Raw genomic sequence first — 21,004 nt, forward strand, 5'->3', positions numbered from 1 at the left:
GCCCCACCGTGCCGCCAGCTAGCAGGATCTTGGCTCTCTTCGGGGATTCACAGGCTGGAGGGTTCATGGAGGGAAGCGCCGCCGGGCCGCCGCTCAGCGCTGACAGCAGCCGCAAGTAGGGCTGTCCCGATCCGATACTGATATCGATATCGGTCCGATATCAGCCAAAAAACGAGTATCGGATTTTATCGGACTGCATCTAAAATCTCCGATATAAGCGCTCCGTTAAGAACAAACCGACCTGTCCGCGGGCCGGTAAACATCTCCAGATGCATTTGCATTTTGCAGTTTCCACGGACACATTATGTACAGTTAGAAAGCTTAAATTCTCATAAATCCGTCGGTATAAATCACTTTCAGATATGATTACCACAGCGGGTAATATAAACACATTTGTCCAACAAACAGCAAATAATGTAAACAGCGTAACTCACCTTTGGAGGCTCAGAACTAATCACAGATGAAAATAATCCAGAAAAAACGCAAACAATCCAAACGTATGCATCCAGACAAAGCTAGAAAGTATAGCATTTTGTCCAAAACATGTCTTGAAATAAGCAAATAAACCAGAATTAGATGCGCCACCACGCGTCCGATAATAATCCATTTTTTTATCAGAAATAAAATTTGACTCGCGCTGAGGAATCCAATATGGCGACTGAACGGTTTTTTTGTTGCTTATTCATCATATTTCAACCAATCAAGTGACTCATCGCTGCCTCCGATGGCTAACCAGCCAACCGCTGCCGAGACTGATGGACCCTCGTCATCGGTTGTCATCGCTCATCATCGATGAATTCTGAGCCAATCACGTCGGTAGAAACGTTTGACTGACAGGGCTGGTAGCCAATGAGCTTGCTGAATGGCTGGCTGGCCCGCTGGCGGGGTTTAGTGACTTCTCAGACATCTGCTGAGGGATGCACCTGCTGTCTGTCCCTGCTCCTCTCAGTCTGAGGGCCTTATCCCACACTGAAGCCTATCTGAAGTGATTTTTTGAGTACTTTATGAGTTTTTGGAGTGAAAATAATGTAAAAACGGGCCAAAAACCAACATATACCATTGTACAGAGGGCATCCAGGGGGTATACAGAGGATGTCCAAATTTGACCCCGCCGGGGCATAGCAGTACAAATACATGTGTGAAACACTCATTTCTTGTAGTACTGCTCTGACATTTTGACCTGAACTATGTAAGACCCCAGGCTTTAGCAAAATTGTGTTTTCAAGCTCTCACAGTGCTTCCACACTTATTTCCAGGTGTTTTATGAAGGAAAAAATCCAGGCGAGAATGAAATTCATCCTAATTCAGTGTGCTGCAACATAAATAACTCTGTGCCAGTAGCACCTAGAGTAATTCTGACTGCACTGGGTGAAAATACAGCTTGTCAGCTTTCAAATGAGACCCCAACCATGCATGTACTCCAAACAGTTCAAGAACAGCATTCAGTTTACTTTGGGTACGTCTTTAGTTGAACTTAAAATGGCCCATACGGTGGCCGACAGGTGCAAACGCGCTGCAAACACAGAAAACACATGCAAGAAAGAAACGCTGCAAGAAAAAAATGCTGCAAGAGAAAAAAACGCAGCAAACACAGAAAACACTTGCAAGAGAAAAAACACTTGCAAGAAAAAAAAAACGCTGCAAGAGAAAAAAACCGCTGCAAACACAGAAAACACTTGCAAGAGAAAAATGCTGCAAATTCAATCCACAACGGAAGTGCGCCAGCTCGCTCCAAGAAGAAGAAGAAGAAAAAAGTACGGAAGCCCTACAAGGACATGGTTAAATTTTTTTTTTCCTCCGCTTTGCCGTGATAACGAGTTAATTTCAGTGGTTTATCGAGAAGTCGACTTATTTTTCCACGTTGTCTCGACAAAACGACAATCCGGTGAACCGGGAGTCCTAGTCTTTCACCAGACAGCGACGCTCCGCCGCCACGGACCACAGACAGGAGAGTTCAGCCTGTTTATGAGTTTTTTGTACTGTTACTCATTTCTGAATAACTTATATGATGCACGCAAATCAAACAGCTGTCTTTCCAGCATCTACACAGTGGAACTGCGATATTCAGCCTCCTGATGCAGGACCGGTGTGTTTTCTAGAGTCTGACCCAGACTGTCTGTTCTGGAGCAGCTCAGAGAACTGCAACAACCTCACCACATTCACCAGGTCAGCTTTCTGTACTTACAGTATGTAATAATCAAAAACTGCTGTTTCCCTGCTTCCCATCCTGACAACTGTACTGTTATGGTGTTTTTTCAGTTATATACATATAGCAGAATAGTCACTTTGGCTGTAGCCATATGTTCATTACAGAAAAAAAGTCGTTTCAAATGAGTCGATGTTGACAGAATCATCAGTCACAGGTAATGTTGAGTTACAGGAGCAAGGTGGCTGTAACCTGCTTGATAAACTTTAGATGTATTTGGAAGTCTCAAACATCCAAATAAAATAGAATACATTACTAATGTTTTGTCTGAATTCATAGTGAAGCAAAAACAGCAAACTTTTTTTGTTTGTTTTTTCACAAAATGAAATTAAAATGAATCAATTATGGGACAGTAAATTAGAAATTGGGACTTGAAATGAACCAGAGTGAAATTTAAGTGTTTCCTGAATTGGGGAAAAACGTATTGCACTGGATGCTGACTGCAGGAAGGTTCTGCTGTGTTCCAGCCGTTATCCTATTGATGACAAGTAATGCAGCCCAGAAGGCTTCCTGATTATATGTTTTTTTCTTTTGTAACTTCAGTTTTTGTTTTTACTGTGGCAGGTGGACAAAGATGCTGGTGGATGAAGGATGAGGAAGCCCTGTCAAAGTCTCTTCCTCATCTGGAGCCGTGTGGAGGCCGGCTTTACTTTCTGCTCTTGCTCAGTTTCATGCCGTTTTATTTTCATGACAAAATCTTGTCAGATCCTGTATAATTTTATTGTAGAATATCATTGTCAACAAAGATTCTATTTTTGTATTAAACTGTTTGAAATTCAATCCAGTTTTTTGTAATGTCTTCCAGTCAAATTGTTTTGGTTCCTATCTATGATTTTATGAATCACAGCTGCTCCTGAGCCCACATGAGTGTCATGCATGAGGACATTGTCAAAAATATTTGAGTACATCAGCCTCCATTTGAGGGTATAAATGCATATATATAAGAACAATTAAACAGTCTTTTCTGGACAGTTTCATCTTTATAAAGAAATACTCTTCATAAAAACTGACTGACTCAACAAATCAGTCAAACAAGAGATTCAATTCACACAAATTTATAGATCTTAACTGAAATGTGGCCGTGGTGCAGATCTGGCTGTACCATAAACTGAAATGTCTGGTTTTAGGTTTGAAGTCAACCATTTGTTCCATCACACTGTTGTCACACAGGTGTAAGATTCAGATCAACCAGCTGACATCAACCTTTATCAGGCTACATGTCGACATCTTGGTAGCTTTGATGTGTAAATAAAATTATCTACAAAAATGATAAACATTCAAGCATTGCTTTGAGACTGTCCTATAAAATGAAATGATTTAACATGACCTGATGATGGTTTGACCTTTCAAAATAAACAAGCACACATGGATCTGGAGTGTTACTTCAGTATTAAAGAACGCCACAGCTGAGCCCAGCAGTGTCAGTTAAGCATATACAATGGAGTTTTTCTTGAAGAAAATGGATATTTGTGAAGCACAGTTGGACTTAGAGGACATGCAAACATCCCACATTGAAACTGAACACATTTATTTGTTTCAGTGCATCCATGATATGTTTCATACAAACTAACACTGTAAAAAAGAAAAAAATCAGAAAACAGGTGTGTATAAAACACTGGAAATGGAAGTGTGCTCAAAGCGGTAGGCTAAAGTTTTTAACATTGGCTGTTGTGGCAACAGTTTTGGTAGGTGGGGCTTAATCTGACTGACAGCTGTTCTCATTAAGTCTTCGGCTGTCTGTACAGTCTGGTTGCCTCAGCAGCATCATGACCTGCCTCAAGATTCAGTTTATTTATGACCACAAGGCAGAGCTGGTGAAGATCTGGATCACAGACAAAGTCAGTTTTCCAAAGACAGATGTCCTCTTCCAAGACAATGTTCCCTCTGTCCACTGGCTGGACGGAGTCCTGTGCTCGGTACAGTTCTGGTTCATGATACAGAGGAAAGGTTTTCCATGGAAGGGATCGTATCTTTTGGTGCCTGGCTGGATCCCGGTGTTCCACATTGTCATCACCACGTCCAGCTCCTTCTGTAAAATAAAAAAGACACAAGATGAGTGAGTGAATGAAAGGAGACGTTACAGCAGAACTGCACTGTAAAACATTACAGCTCGATTTAGTCAACTTCACTTACTTCCCCTCTTTAACATAAAAAGCTGAAATAGGTTTTGGAGTTTGAACTCAGCTGTATGAGTTTATCGCTGTAAAACTTGCAGAAAAGCATTGTGCTGACTTGTTGAGACTTTTTTCGATCTGCAAGTGTCGATTTGACTTGAGTTCATGAGTTAACAGTTGGGGGGCGGGGAGCAAATCTAAAAGGCGGGAATGGGGGAAGGGGTTGGATAAAAGGGCATTTGGGTTTTACAGTCTTCTTTAAACCATGGCAAGGTTAAAACATGGTCTTAGTACATTATACATCGCAGATACATCACAGGCTATGAAATGCCATCTAATATAGATGTTTTGTCGCAAACAAGTGCAGGCGGAGGGAGACACTGCCTGACAACGCTCTCTTAAAAGAGGCGGAGCAAATTCGCACATTGTCAGTCTGCCACGGATGAGATGGAGTCGGGAGTTACGGAAGGATTACTTTTTGATGCTGAGCGACAGTAACAGGAGGTGAGTTTGTCTTTTTCTCCATTAAAACTTAGTTGTGGTAACGTAAACAATATACGGGCTGTTTTTGAATTGTCTGGAGATGTTTTAGCTCCCCACGGTCTGACGGAGGCATTGCCCGCTAATGGAGCCTCGCGCGTGGTGTCGGGGCTCGGCTCGGCAGTTCACAGTTTTGAGGATTCCCGGGGAGAAGCCATACTGCCGGTGTCGGGGCTTCCCATAACCTAGCCAATGGCCGCTGGCGGCTGCTTCTATTTACCGCAGCCGACCCCGGCTTCTCTCTGCCAACCCTCAAGCATTGGAATCTGTGGACAAACCTGTGACGCTGCGCATGCGAGTTGCCATTAGCGGGAAGAGGCACGCATAACTTTTTCAGTCTGGACAGTGTGGGACAGTTTACTGACAGCCGTGCCTTTTCGTGGGGGGTCGGGGGGGTAGTCAGTCGGAAGAGCTAGCTTTTTTTCTTGGGGTTTTGAGGGGAGGGAGGGGGGGTAGTCAGTCGGAAGAGCTAGCTTTTTTTTCTTGGGGTTTGAGGGGAGGGAGGGGGGGTAGTCAGTCGGAAGAGCTAGCTTTTTTTTTTCTTGGGGTTTGAGGGGAGGGGGGAGGTGGGGGTGAATAGCCAGTGGGAAGAGCTAGCTTTTTTTGTGATGTACAGTGTTTCCTGCAGGATTACAGTTTGGCCGCGCTGCTTACACGGAGCGTCGAAGCAGTGCAGAGCATGGCTGCTGCTCCGCGGTGCTAATTGCTAACGCAGCGCTACTTTTTTTCCTGTCCATTGTCCTGGCGCTGCTGAATTTAGCGCGGGCCCAGACTGAAAAGGTTTGGCGGAAACCCTGATGTAGAAGCTGGAATTATGAAATGTTTTATGTGTGATATCATTTTATCTCTGTTTGAAGCTATTTTGTCACATTTTGAAAGATTAAATAATTTTAAATCTCAAGGAACTAACTATTAATTTGAAAATGCAACTCCTATGAGATTTATATATATCTCACATCACGGGTTGCATTCTTTGAACATGCTATTCATTCATTCATTTTTTGTTTCCTTGAATAGATGTCAACGACCATGTGCAATCCATGATTTGGAAATGCAAGTACTGTGCATTCTCAACCAGTCTGCAAGGAAGAATACTGCTGCATTATAAGGAGCGTCACGGACATCACCGGAGGACTTCAGGCCTTGTCTGCATTTATGAAGACTGTTTGAACACATTTCAAACTCAAGGTGAACTAAAAAAACATCTTAAAGAGCATGTAACAGAAGATCATAAAATTGTGACTAAGTTATGTTGTAATTTATGTACGTTCTCAGAGCCAACTAACACAAACCGATATGTTGCTCATCTGAAGACTCATTTGAGGAACAGAGAAACTGTTGACTGTCCATTTGCGGACTGTGCTTTCAAATCTAATGTATTGTCAACATTTACTGCTCATAGAAGTCGTTGTCATAAGTTTTCCACTCTTAATAGTTTAAGACCAGAGCTTTTTGTGCACCATACATTTACAAATGCAGAAGTAGTAGAGGATTGTGTTCCTGATACAGAGGCATCATCTTCATTTGATACTGTACCTGAATCTGAACCTGCCCTTGAAAATGGCGAGTCCATTAAAAATCAATTGGCATCGTTGTTTCTCCGCATGCAAACAATTTTACATGTGTCAAATTCAGCATTACAGGAAGTAATTGATGAGTTATTTGACATCGGAGACTTTGCCTATCGAAATATAAAAAAAATTATAGAGAAAGTTTTGGAAGAAAATAACTGTGCAGTTGATGCCTCTGTTGTAACATCATTGTCTGATTCAATACAATCTCTGAACCCACTCAGATTTCTATCAAGGAAGGGGCCTTTGGGCACTGAGCGTAAAAGGCAATCATTTTACAGAAAGAACTTTACAGTTATTGAACCGGTTGAGTATGTGTTAAATGCACAAGAAAAACAACATTCATTTGTTTATGTTCCTGTTTTAGATTTGTTAAAGAAGTTGTTGGAACGAAGTGAGATTCTTCAGACATTACAGAGATCCAGTGAACGGGAAGGTCATTACAGTTCATTTCAAGATGGTGAATATTTTAAAGAAAACAAACTGCTCACTGAAGAATTGGGCGTAGCTCTTGGCTTGTACATCGACGACTTTGAACTTTGTAATCCATTGGGGACCTCAAAAAAGAAACACAAAGTGTGTGGCATATATTGGGTTATAGCCAACTTACCCGTAAGACTGCGATCAACATTATCATCAATTTATCTAGCTGCATTGTGTAAAACTGTACATTTGAAACAATATGGCTACAGCAGGGTTTTGGAGCCTCTGATCCAAGATCTTAAACATTTAGAGACGAAAGGTGTATTTGTACAAAAACTTCAGTCTTATGTTAAAGGAACCGTTTTGTATGTATCTGCAGACAATTTGGGTGCACACTCTCTTGCTGGATACCAAGAGTCTTTCAATGTCGAGAAATTTTGCAGATTTTGTTTGGCTAATCTCAAAGATATTCAGAAACATGATGTCAGAAGTGGGGCATTTACTTTGAGAACACCAGAACTGTTTGATGAAGCTATTAATCTGCTTAATACGACTGATGCCTCATGTGTAGATGGTTTGAAGAGAGACTGTCCTTTAAGCAGACTTGACCACTTTCATCCTGCAAAAGGGTTTCCACCTGACTTTCTACACGATCTATTGGAAGGAATTGTACCTGTGGAACTATGCATGTGTCTTTCAGATCTTATTGCTAAAAGGTATTTCACGCTGAATGACCTTAATGATAAAATTGCATCATTTCCTTTTCAGTTTTATGACAAAACTAACAGACCTCAGACAATACAAACAAACTTTTCAAAAAAAGGAACAATTGGTGGAAATGGACATGAGAACTGGGCGCTCCTGAGATTTCTTCCATTGTTGGTTGGCCACCATGTTCCAGAAGGGGAAAAAACTTGGTCAGTGGTCCTTGAACTGAAAGACATTGTGGAACTCTTATCAAGCCCCTCATTCACAACAGAAACTCTGTGCTACCTGCAGGCCAAAATCTCTGACCACAGACAGTTGCTTTCAGAAGTGTTTCCTGGTACCAAATTGCGCCCTAAGCATCATTATCTTGAGCATTATCCTGTTCTTATTAAGAAATACGGTCCAGTAATTGACTTCTGGACTATAAGATTTGAGGCCAAACATTCTTTCTTTAAGAAAGTAGTTCACAATGCTGGGAACTTCAAGAACATCCTGCACACGTTGGCCACAAGACATCAGCTGATGTTAGCATATTATTTGGAGATGCCAAATGTTTTCAAGCCCAGCATTGAGACTGGGCGACTATCAGTTGTGTCTGTGGGCGTCTTCGATGCTGCTATCAGAGAGGCTATATGGAATAAGTTTAGAGGTCTGGACTCTGTTTCACTCACCTCCATTGCTTACTTAAATGGGACTAAATACTCCAAAGGAATGGTGCTCTCTGTAGGACAGACAAGTGGACTGCCAGATTTTGGGGTGGTACTGGAGATCTGTGTGGTGGGTGGGTGCATCTCATTCATTACAGAACTGTTCACAGCAGCCTTCGTGGACCATCTGAGATGTTACCAGCTTGCCAAAAGGGACCCTGCATCAACTGTGTTGATTGATCCTGATAGTCTGAATGACTACACCCCCCTTGCTGCATACTCTGTTGAAGGAAGGCTACTCATTACTCCACGGACATTCATGTTGCATTAAGGTAATGTTTGTGTTGTACATGTAAACACACTCTTAATTTTTGGAAGACATACCAAAACAGACGCCGCTTGACAAGTGCAATGACATAAATTTGGAACATGTACCTCTTTCATTTCAGGTTTTCAATCCCAGTGGTGGTGCCCAACCCTGTTTTAATATTTTATTCATAGTTTGTTAGATTCTGATTTTTCACTGGTAATAAAGTGTGTTCATGTTTTTTTCATTGTGTTTCAGTTATCAGCGCCATGTCAACATTGCTTCTCCGAGTCATCGTCTCACCTCAGGAAATTCGACGTGTTACCCTACAAACCATTCCCCCATCGGTCGATGAGCTACGTACAACACTACGCAACATGTTGGGCCTCCGTGGGAACTTCATTTTACAGTTTGAAGACCCAGACTTTGGGAACGAGCTCTGCAACTTAACAGACATGAAGGATCTGCCAACAGAACGAGCCACTCTGAAAGTTTTATTTACTGAACCTGTTTCTGACTCGACATTGGATACTGCAAGCCTGAGTTCCCTGACATCAAGCATTGGTTCCCCGAGTAGTGGTGATTCACCAGAATGGCCTGACCCCTTTGTCATTCCAGATTTCTCCCATGATGTTGAGCTACAGCTGAGAAGAGCAAATGATGCCTATGCCAGTAATGGAACTGTGATGACTATCTCAAAGAGTGTGAAAAGTGAAATACTGGACAGACTTGCTGATACCATATCCAAAATCACTGCCTATCCAAGTAAAGACCACTATGAAAGTGTTGCCAAAGCTCTCGTTTCAAAACACCCATGTCTCAGTGAGCCTGGGTCAGGTAAAGGATGGTTTTGCTGGGTGTTCAGCTTGAGATTCAAGATGGGCAATTACCGACAGAGGATGATGGCAGCTGGATGCCCCGAAGTTGTTGTAAACAAAAGAAAAAGAGGAGAGGGACGCAGCAAGCCAATCAAGAAATCAAAAAAGGGAGAGATTCACTACTTGCCAGAGCCACCTGAAGGACAAACTACTGTCAAGTCAGAGAAGGACCGAGAAACCATGCTTCTGGAAGTGCAGAAGAGAGATCCAGATCTACAGCTCCTTGGGGAATTGATGACTGCAACATTTTCACAGAGAAGACAAGAGATCATTGGTGATGAACCCCTCATCTCTGCAGTCATGGACAGATGGCCTGCTCTCTTCAGTCAGAGACAGGTAATTTTTTGCTGACAAAATAATGGGAATCCTGTAGTTTCTTGCTTACCACTGATGTAGGTAAACGGTGTTTACTCATTGTCACAATCATGTTTGTGATAACTGTTTCTTTCTCTAGAGTTCTACACTTATTCCACACTTATTTTCCCTCACTAATTTCCTTGTCTCTGCCGTTTTGTCATCTGTGTTGCAGATAAGTGCCGAGTTCAGTAGAATTGTCACCAAAGACCTGCTGGAGTCATTCCTGGATGGACTGGATGCCTTGGTGCCAAGTCTCCTCGAGCTGTACAAAGCAGCGGCTGCATCGGGCAGGAGGGTGACCTTGAGCAGTGTTCTGAATTGTCTTCAAAAGGAAGTATGTACTGTGAAGAAAAAAGCTTCCAGTTAAGATTATAGGTTACGATTCACAATTTATCTGTATGTTTCTGTAGGATACAAACCAAAACAGAAGAACAGCCACCCTACTTGGTCTTCCCCGATACCTCTCAGAGGATTCCTCCGACATAATCAGGATGTGCGATGTAAGACTTTTTCGCATTTCATGCTACACTCACTTTTCTAACTTGAAATATGACTGAAGTTACATTTTTTGTGTTCACCTGATGTATTACCATACCAAAACCCACTTAAATTTTTACAGAAATTGCATTAAAAATGTTTCCTCTTCTTGGTTGAAGTGGCAGTGGTAGGTGTACTGCAATACTGCTGGTAAAAGCTTAAATAGTTGTAGTAATGTCATACTGTAAAACTGAAATTGATAGCCTGAACTTTGATTTGTTTAAATCGTTGAACTCATTCAGTCTGTATTTGGGACTTGAGGCTCTCATTATCTACAGTGTGACAGTGCAGGTCACTCACTCACTCGCTCTTTATAATATCATGGTTAGCCCTTGTCCTTTCCATGCCAGTCTTCCAGACATATGAAGTTATGTTTATTCCATTGTATTCACTTTATTGAGATCACTGCAGAAACATCCAGCAATTACTTCTCCTTCATTTTAGTGTAAGGAGAGCAGTATTCCATTAATTAGCCAACTGATAGTTTTAGGTAGCACTTTTTCCTGTGCTGCCACCCTGGCAATCAGAAAATATGACTGACATCTGAATACGGTATATATCAGTCTTGTAATTGAGACACATTTGTCAAAATATGTAGCCAAATACCGGACTTTTAAAAAGGAGTTTTATCCGGGACTAGGCCTTAAATTGAAGTTGTATGGTAAACTGTTTCTCTTTCTGTGTCTTAAGGTTCATGGAGAAACCCTGGATGTCATAATGAAAGGAATGCAGCTTGGGCTGTTGATTGGACACGAAGGCCCTCTGCAAGATGAATTTCCTCTGGAAGTCTTCAGTGTGGTCCTGGTGGTAGAGGAGAAGATCATCCTACATGGCATCAGTGATGTTTCCACTGGTTTTGCAATGTTAATGGGTGCGATCTACTGCCTGAATCTTGAGTACCCCCGTAAAATGAGGTACTCCTTTGAATTCGTTCAGAGGGTCATGATGAAGATTCAGCCAGACCAGTGCTCAGCAAGAATCCATGGGCTGAGAAATAAACTGCTCAGATATCTCCTGTGAACAAATGGACAACTCAAGCCGCTGCCAGGAAGCTGCAGTTTTATGGGACTTGAATTTTGACTCACACACCCACTTCATGTGTTCATTCCTATGTTTGTACTGCTGCTAGCAAGCTGCAGTTTTGTGGGACTAAAATTTGGATTCACACACACTGTCCATGTGTTTGTACCGCTGCCAGGAAGCTGCAGTTTTGTGGGACTAAAATTTGGATTCACACACACTGTCCATGTGTTCGTTGCCATGTTTGTGCCGCTGCCAGGAAGCTGCAGTTTTGTGGGACTTGAATTTTGACTCACACACCCACTTCATGTGTTCATTCCTATGTTTGTACTGCTGCTAGCAAGCTGCAGTTTTGTGGGACTAGTATTTTGATTCACACACACTGTCCATGTGTTCGTTGCCATGTTTGTACCGCTGCCAGGAAGCTGCAGTTTTGTGGGACTAAAATTTGGATTCACACACACTGTCCATGTGTTCGTTGCCATGTTTGTGCTGCTGCCAGGAAGCTGCAGTTTTGTGGGACTTGAATTTTGACTCACACACCCACTTCATGTGTTCATTCCCATGTTTGTACCGCTGCCAGGAAGTTGCAGTTTTGTGGGACTAGTATTTTGATTCACACACACTGTCCATGTGTTCGTTGCCATGTTTGTACCGCTGCCAGGAAGCTGCAGTTTGTGGGACTTGAATTTTGGATCACATATTAAAGTGTTCATTTCTACTGTTTTTACTGCCCAGGCCAGGTATAGATGTGTTATGGATACTTTTTCATCCGAGTATGGGTGAGAAAATAAAAGGTGAGAGGCTGCACAGACTGCTCCAAGCTGGAAGTTGCACATAAGAGTTTTGAGACAGTAACTTATCATAAAAAGATTCTCTGTTGTTTTCACTGATATCCAGTTTCTAAAATGTGTGCTAGATAAATGCACTGTTTGGGTTGTTTGCAATGAAGAAGAATCCAGTGTTTTTATATTGTAAAATATGCAATATATTTCAAATAAATGCTAAATTGAAAGAATACACTGAAGTTCTGTCATGTACCATGTAAGTTGAAACAAATGTGAAAATTAAATAATTTTAACTTGAAATGGGAAGTCATATAATCTAGGCAAGTTATTTTGATTTGGAATTGTGAGTCATTATAACGCATTACTTTCTGGTAATTCAACTTGATATAGAGAATGTTCTCTGTTTTCTAATACAAAATGAGTTTTGTTGTAACTGTCATTATCAAGTTGAAATGACAAGGAATAACAAGTAAAATCAAATCACAACTTTAAAATCTATGTTATGACAACTAGAGCATTGTAGTTCAATCAACTTTAAGAACTTATTTTTCTGAGTTGAAACAAAATCAATCTTCATGTTGACTGAAATTGCAATTTCAAGGCAGCAGGTGGACTTTCGTTTGTAAGTTTAACCAACATGAAATGTCTTACAGTGTGGACATGACATTCAAACTACTACTGTTTTCTTTCTCGCCATTATCAGTGTTCTGTGCATGCCACTTGGTTTTGTGTGTGTGTGTGTGTGTGTGTGTGTGTGTGTGTGTGTGTGTGTGTGTGTGTGTGTGTGTGTGTGTGTGTGTGTACATGTATGTGCATACATGAGTCATCTGGTGCAGGTCTACCAGGTGTGAATGGGTGTGTTTGTGTTTTGAGCTGTGTTCTTATGCTATCTTTTGTTTATCTTTCACTATTAAACTTGAAAATCAATAAAAGTATTGTGGGAAAAAATGAAACAAAGCAGAACTGAATGAGACCCTTATCAACCACGTCCCCACTGACGTTTTACACTGATTAGAACTCCTGCAGCAGGTTTCTCCAGCAGTCTGCTTGCTGTCTTTGATTTTGTCGCCATCAGCTTTTAACTCACTGCTCCACTATTTTTCTTACAAGTCACACGTCTGTCTGCATGAAGCAGCATGGAAAAGCTGACCTGGTGAATGTGATGAGGTTGTTGCAGTTCTCTGAGGAAATAATAAAAAAAAGTATTTAACCATGTCCTTGTAGGGTTTCCGTACTTTTTTCTTCTTCTTCTTCTTGGAGCGACCTGGCGCACTTCCGTTGTGGATTGAATTTGCAGCATTTTTCTCTTGCAGGTGTTTTCTGTGTTTGCAGCGGTTTTTTCTCTTGCAGCGTTTTTTTTTCTTGCAAGTGTTTTTTTTTTCTTGCAGCGTTTTTTTCTCTTGCAGCGTTTTTTTTTCTTGCATGTGTTTTTTTTTCTTGCAGGTGTTTTCTGTGTTTGCTGCGTTTTTTTCTCTTGCAGCATTTCTTTCTTGCATGTGTTTTCTGTGTTTGCAGCGCGTTTGCACCTGTCGGCCACCGTACCCTGAGTCTAAAGGATGAAGCTGTCCATTTTCCACTCCAGCACCTCTGATAGTAAAAAATAGCTGAAGTGGACTTGAATTGTTTGCACTTTAGAAGTGTAATTTGTTTTTATTGGCGTTATTTACACTATTTTTGAGCGTCTTCTAATTTATTTTATTTTATTCAACTGTAGAACACTGCAGGTATTATATTGAAGATAAAAATTTTTGTAACCAATTGGTTAATAATAAATGGGTCAGTTTTTCTCATAGCGTCTTTGAGTGTCCTGAAAAGCGCTATATAAAACCAATACATTGTTATTATTATTATTATTATTATTATACCGACTGTTGCTGACTGTTGTTCTCTGTGTAACATCACTTGATCACGCCTTTTCTAACATTCCACACTCCAAAATAAGTAATGAAAGTATGTCTGATTAGCACTAGGCCTGGGCGATTATATGATCGTGATTGTTGATAGCGATTAATTTCCAGTCGATCACGGTGATCAGCTGTGAGCACATTTACTCGATCAGACATGGCAGAAATGTGCGTGACACAGTCGACTTTTTCCTGCTCAACTTCCGCCTGCAAGTTGTCTGAGAAGTAAACAGAGATGGAGCTGAACGCGGAGCAGCGAAGCAGAGGAAGTCAGCCGTGCCTCGGCGTTATGCTCTGAAGATGAGGCTGCTGCTGACAGGACAGGCTGCTCCACCCGCTCCGCTGCTAGCTCACCGCTGCTAGCTCACCGCTGCTAGCACACCGCTGCTAGCTCACCGCTGCTAGCACACCGCTGCTAGCTCACCGCTGCTAGCACACCGCTGCTAGCTCACCGCTGCTAGCTCACCGCTGCTAGCACACCGCTGCTAGCTCACCGCTGCTAGCTCACCGCTGCTAGCACACCGCTGCTAGCTCACCGCTGCTAGCTCACCGAGCCGCAAGGAATCTGGTCTTTTGAGTCCAGGAACTACTGGTGATACAGTTTAACTAACGATCGTTCAGTTCTTCTCTTTTAATGAAAATGACGGTGCATCGCATCATTGAACATATCACCACTTCTTGCCGCTAATGCTCTGTTTCTAACAACATGCAGAGAGCCTGCAGCGCCGGTCTTCTTCTGTGGTGTCTGTGTAAAATAAGGTTGAACATGCAAACAGCACACCTAGTGGCATGAAGTGCAATTGCAGTCATGGCGTCGCCTGTGGCCGCGGCCTGAATGAGGATCTCCCTGAGTTTATTCCAAATGTTTCAGAAACCAGAATATTTATCTTAACACGAATATTGACTGCACGTAAACGCAGCCAGCGTCATCTTTTCAGGCCACTGCACCGTACGAGCAACATTGTAAGAGGAGAAAAATGATTAATTTTGTCTATTTTTTTTATATTATTGTAGTTTTGTACCGTTACATTTTAAATCTAATCTTTCCAATCTAGATTATTTAAATTTTGTACATTTGATGCAAGCATTAATGATGGCAGCAGCATATTTAGCATCAGAACTTGAAAATAATGTTTATGTTCTAAAGCACCTTCATTATCCCCAGGAGGTTTCTTTAGTTTTTTAATCTTTCATAGCAACAAAAATCCTCAGGGCTGTAAACTGTCACACTTTAACTAGCGATCATTCAGTTCTTCTCTTTTACTGAAAAAATGCTGCATCGCAAGATTTTATTATCTTGGTGCTAGATTTTTTTTTTCCATTTACTGCACTGTTCAGTGAGATTGTTCTTCTATTTTTCTATGTTTATATTATTTAATTTGCATTGCTATTTGCTTGGTTTGTTAATAAAATGTTAAACTATTCTATAGTTCTAGTTTTCAGTGCAGATGCTTTAAAACTGGTTTAAAAACAAAATAGCATATCGTGATTTTAATCGAGATTGAATGATATGAAAAAAAAAATTGTGATCATTTTTTTTGCCATATTGCCCAGCCCTAATTCGCACTGATATCGTATCGGACCAATATCGGTATCGGCCAAAAGTCAAGGTTGCAATATCGGCATCATATCGGAAGTGAAAATGTTGTATCGGGACATCCCTAGCCACAAGCAGCGCTCTGTCCCCGGCCAGCAGCCCCACGGTGCCCCCCCCCCCCGAGCCGTGACGCTGCGGCTCGGCTGTGGTCAGCGAGCGAAGCCCCGGGCCTGAGGCTGCATTAAAAGCTGGACAAAGCAGCCTGGCGCCAAAACGAAGCAGCACCGACGAGAGCCGGGAAAACAAAACCAGGTGCTGCTTAAAGTTTTCTAAACTTTATGTTCAAAACACAACACCTCAGAAAAAAAACATTTGTTTTGGTGAACACAACACATCATATTTACTGTTATATAAATGCAGGAATTACAGAAAAAACTGGATAACAAAATCCTTTGAGGGTCTTTTTGAGTAGTTAATCCAGGAAGTAGTCATGAATCAACAACTAACTAAAACTAGTCAACAAACTGAGTCACTGTGGAAAATAACAACTAGAGGAGAACTTCATCTTAATGTCAGACTCCTTAATGTAAACCTGCTGAAAGCCTAGAAGGATCTGTCAAGCGTTCCAGAGCAGACCTGTCAATCAAGTAGCCACGCCCCCTCATTATGAAAACTTTAACGCTCTATAGAAAATTCAATACTAATATATATATATATTTTCAGGTGGACCACCTGATCTCTCTTCCAGATGATGAAATGCAATGAAAAAAACAACTCTGAGCTGTAGAAACTCAGCCGATCCAGTTTTATTGATGTTTCATTTTGAATGGGAGTCTATGGAGTCACATCCTTTTTGGAGCCCCCTGGTGGACACTGTGATATTGCAAGTTTTTGACACTTCCGGGTAGGCTTCATGTTTTCAGCCACATGTCCCGTTCACTTCTCTATTTACAGTGTATGGGTTTAGGGTACGGGTACGGGTACGGGTATGGCATTCATTTTGATGGTTAAGGTTTAGGGGTGAAGAGTCAGGAAATGCTTAATGTCAATCAATGTCCTCACAACTATAGAAAAAGAGTGTGTGAGTGTGTGTGTGCGTGTGTGTGTGTTCATGTCTGTGTGTGTGTGTGTGTGTGTGTGTGTGTGTGTTTGCGTGTAAGTGTCCCTGTGTGTGTGTGTGTGTGTGTGTGTGTGTGTGTGTGTGTGTGTGTGTGTGTGTGTGTGTTCTCGTATTTCTATCCTTGTGGGGCCAAATGTCCCCACAAGGATAGCAAAACGTGGAACGACGTGCCTTGTGGGACCTTCTTCCGGTCCTCAGTAGGAGAAACAGTGTTTTCTTGACCATGTTGTTGTTACTGAAAAAACTAAAAGTGCAAAAACATTTCTTTAGGGTTCGGCTGTGTTGTGGTGTGGGTTAGGGTCAGGTTAAGGGTCAGGGTTAGGGGCTAGACATGAATGGGAGTCAATGGACGGTCCCCACGAGGATAGAAATACGAGACTGTGTGTGTGTGTGTATAAGGTGCACATGGAGTCACACTACATTAACAAAACAGTCCGACTTGGCGTTCGGTCAGTACGAGTGTCGCTGTTGTCCCATTGCTCATGTTTATAGTGCGTTCTTCTCAAACTACAGCACCCACTCATTCTTCCGTTTCCGTGGAAACGGGGTCCCTGTGTTTATTTTGGTCCTGTCTGAAACGGGTATTGAGAAACAAAAAATAAGTGTTTATTTAAAGGTGTAATACAACATTTTGATTTCCGGGTGGATCACCTAAATAACTGGTGGGTCTGTTTGTCAATCATTCTGACGAGCTGCTTTCGTAAGGCGGTTCTCCGTGCTCGCGCCCAATCAGCTTCTCCCTTTTGCGCATTCAGAGTGTTTATGTAGCCGGTGAGCTTCTGAGCTCGTACTTACCGATGGCGAGTCTGACATAATGAAACTGTAGCTGTTTCGGAAAAAAAAAGCTTTATTTATGAGCGAGGCGGATCGCAGAAACTGTACAGAGCCGTGCACGCCGGAGAAGAGGAGATCGCGCTCGTACACTTCCGCGTTTCCTGGGAGAAGCAGGAGAGCCGGGCGGACGGTCTGGCGCATGCGCGTTGTTCAAAAAGTGAGTAACGGACGTGCGGCTTCGTCTTTTCGAGAAAATGTTGTATTCCACCTTTAATTTTCATTTTGAAATACAGACTTATTTGAAATATGAGGCATTTTTTCCTTTTCATGATCAAGAAGGGAAATATGAAATTCTAACAATGCTCCGATTTTCATTTTATATTTAGAATAACAAAAAGTGAAATCAAATGAAAGTAGGTGTTTTGTGGTATTTACTTAGACAGAGCTCAGCAGGTGTGGCGGCTCTGGAAAGAGTCCGCTGCTGCAGCTGGACAAACAGATCAATACGGCTGTTTCACAACCAGCCGGTGTGTGTTTCAGAGGAAGAATCTGCCGTCCGGTCCAGACTGTCATTATTTTTACCTGGAATTTATCACTGAATTCACCAGCGGTCACATCTTCTTTCCAAACACACACCGGCCGGTCGTGAAACAGCTGTATTGATCCGTTCGTCCAGCTGCAGCACCGGACTCTTTCTCGAGCCGCCACACCTGCTGAGCTCCGGCTCACTAAATACCACAAAACACCTCTTTTCATTTCTGTCTCTTACCAATTTCATTTTGTGTTAATCTAAATATAAAATGAAAATCTTTTTAGATTTTATTTCCCTTCTTGATCATGAAAAGGAAAAACGCCTCGTATTTAAAATATAATGTCTGTTTTTTAAAATGAAAATCAAAGAAACACTCGATTTCTGTTTCTTCAATAAAAAACTCTTTTCAGACGGAAAATCCCAGGACAAAAACACACAGGGACCAAACAGTCGTCGTTTTCAACATTTTTTCGCATTAATATGAAAGGAAAACATCAAAGCGACGCATTTTCATTTGAACCATGGAGTAAACTGGCCTGAAGACGACCTGTCCGCGTCCCCCGTCCCCGTCCAGGAGCCGCTGTGGACAATATGGAGGACGATCTGGACATGTCATGGACCTGAAGCCCGTCAAAAAGAGTTCGTTAACTGTATTGCTCTGGCCCTCCCGGTTCTAGAGGGCCGTGGAACGTAGAGGAGTTGGAGAGTTTCCGGTTGACCCTGCTCTTTACCAACATGGCGGAGCGAGCCGCCCCACCGACCCGCTGTTGTTGACCCGGTTGTCTTGCTCTGTTAAGCAGTGATGCTGTTTATTTACCACCCAGTGATCAAACCGGTTCTGCTGCTGAATGGCGAACGGATCCGCGTCGACGAGCCGCACGCCGTCCAGGCGTCTGTTTTCTCAATGTTGACTTTTATAAAGTAGTAAGACCATCTATTAGTAGAACCCCCCACCCCAAAAAAAAAAAAAAAAAATCTTACATACTGCTTATAAACGTGTTGAGGCTATTTATTGCTGAAATTTTTTTTTTTTTTTTTTTTTTTGGCACTTTCGACTTTAATAAAGTGGTAAAACCGCAGTTTGACCACTTATTAGTGAGATTGGAAAAAAAAATCCCAATTTTGACTTCAAGAACGTGGTAACGCTATATTAAAGGTATGTTGGAGGATTCTCCGCAGATTTCGTACAGCATGGCCGATTCGCCGTTTTTGGAGCACTGCGCATGCGCGGCTCCCTCCACATGAGGACTGTGGGAGCGCGCACGTCAGCCGCATGTCAGTTTGTTTACATCCGCGCACTGGAGCATCGTCTTTAAGCATATGATTGAAACACATTTGTAATCATGTCGGACTCTTCTTCCAATCATACATAAGAATACGATCCGTAAAGATCCATTTATGCAGCAGAAACACATTTGAATGGGATAATCAGCAGGTTACCTGTCCAGCAGAAACTTCCCCACGTCCTGATCAGTCCTAAATCCCTTTTGTGTTTGAATGTCCGCCACCTCGTAGAGGAATCTCCCAGTAAAACACGCGTTTTGCCTTCTTTTCTATGGCCTTTCTTCTATCCTCTGGGAGCTTCGTTTGGAGATCCGTTTTATCCGATAATATGAAGAGCGGGGGAGGGAGGGGGGTGGGGGTCTGCTCGCGCTTCGAGTCGCAGACTGGGAGCAAATATATAATATACCGGGAGAGCGGGCGCGGGGGGGGCTAGTGACTGCCGGCCCGGAACACACCGGCCGTTTGGGAAACCTCCCGAACCTCCCGCTGGCCCTGTTCGGAGGCGTTCGCGGGGGGAACAAGCCGCTTCTGCGGCTTCTGCTTCTGCGATGGTCGCTCCCGCTGCATGTCACTTCCTAAACCATGCGCGGCTCGAAACAAGCGCGCGCACAGAGGCGGCGACTCGACGTGATACGTCATCACGCAAACGCGTTCCCACATTGATTGGCATTATGGCTGCCCAATCACAAGTTGGAACCATACAATTCTGATTGGTTCTAAGGATCCTCCAGTATACCTTTAAAACCATTTATTATTGGAAATTGAAAATAAAGTTTTTTTCTCAACTTTGACTTTTATAAACTTGTAGGACCTCTTATTAGTGAAAATTGAGGAAAAAAAAATCTCATCTTTGACATTAAAAAAGTGGTAAAAGACCATTTATTGGTAAAAAAGTTGAGAGTTAAAAAACAAAAAGATTTTATCAATTTCGCCTTTGTAAAGGCGGTAAGGCTATAGTACGACCTTTAGAGAAAATTTAGAAAAAACTTTTTTTTTTCCAAACTTCTACTTTAAAAGTCTTAAGGCTATCGTAGTACCATTTATTAGTAAAAATATATTTTTTCCCCCCCAATTTCGACTTTGAAAAAGTGGGAAGGCCATTTAAGACCATTTAGTTGTGAAAATTAAAAACAATAATAATTATTTAAATTTCAACTTAAAAGACTGGTAAGGCCATTTTTTAGTGAAAATTGAAAAAAAAAAAAATATATATATGTATTTTTTAATTTTGACTTTAAAAGATTGGAAAGGCTACAGTAAGACCTTTTTTTTTGGTGAAAATTGAAAAAAATAATTTTCTGAATTTCGACTTTGTAGTACTGGTAAGGCAATAGTTAGACCATTTATTTGTGAAAATTGGGGAAAAAATTTAACCATCGATTTTAAAAACTGGTAAGGCCACAGTGAGATCATTTTTAATGAAAATTGAAAAAATATTTTTCTTTATTTTGACTCTAAAAAACTGGTAACATTTATTTGTGAAAATTGAAAAAAAAAATTTTTTTAATTTCATCTTTAAAAGGCTGGAAAGGCAACAGTAACACCACTTTTTAGCGAAAATTAAAAAAAAAAAGTTTTTACAAATTTTGCCTTTACAGTACTGGTACGGTAGCCTCGTAAACCAGCCCCACCCACTCCTCATCCACAATTGGATTTCGGAGCTGGGGTGTGTCTGGGGACAAGCCAATAGAAACTCTGTGCAGGGGGTGTCGGTTACTCCTTTGACTGACAACGCACTTCAGCCAATCAGCGCTTCA

The 21,004-nt window shown here is 41.8% G+C and overlaps 1 protein-coding gene and 1 long non-coding RNA gene across 4 annotated transcripts; both read left to right on the forward strand.

The window, feature by feature from the left end:
- Window positions 1-18,161, forward strand: LOC115397500 (uncharacterized). The gene is made up of 4 exons (XR_003932475.1): window positions 1-115; window positions 4,018-4,020; window positions 13,410-13,418; window positions 18,150-18,161. It is a non-coding gene; the product is annotated as an uncharacterized LOC115397500 (long non-coding RNA).
- Window positions 4,569-12,314, forward strand: LOC115397499 (sterile alpha motif domain-containing protein 3-like). 3 transcript variants are annotated; one of them, XM_030103862.1, is made up of 8 exons: window positions 4,569-4,824; window positions 5,878-6,048; window positions 8,380-8,541; window positions 8,775-9,730; window positions 9,924-10,085; window positions 10,162-10,251; window positions 10,979-11,336; window positions 11,568-12,314. In XM_030103862.1, exons 4-7 carry the CDS (start codon window positions 8,786-8,788, stop codon window positions 11,306-11,308), a joined length of 1,527 nt encoding a protein of 508 aa, XP_029959722.1. In that variant the 5' UTR covers window positions 4,569-4,824; window positions 5,878-6,048; window positions 8,380-8,541; window positions 8,775-8,785; the 3' UTR covers window positions 11,309-11,336; window positions 11,568-12,314. The 3 variants fall into 3 exon arrangements, 2 of the variants coding, with proteins under 2 accessions (XP_029959722.1, XP_029959723.1); XM_030103863.1 differs by having other exon boundaries at window positions 8,383-8,541; XR_003932474.1 differs by lacking the exon at window positions 11,568-12,314 and having other exon boundaries at window positions 5,878-8,541; window positions 10,979-11,406.
- Window positions 18,162-21,004: the final 2,843 nt, after the last annotated feature.

Source organism: Salarias fasciatus, chromosome 11 (assembly GCF_902148845.1).
Source record: "Salarias fasciatus chromosome 11, fSalaFa1.1, whole genome shotgun sequence".
Taxonomy (NCBI): domain Eukaryota; kingdom Metazoa; phylum Chordata; class Actinopteri; order Blenniiformes; family Blenniidae; genus Salarias; species Salarias fasciatus.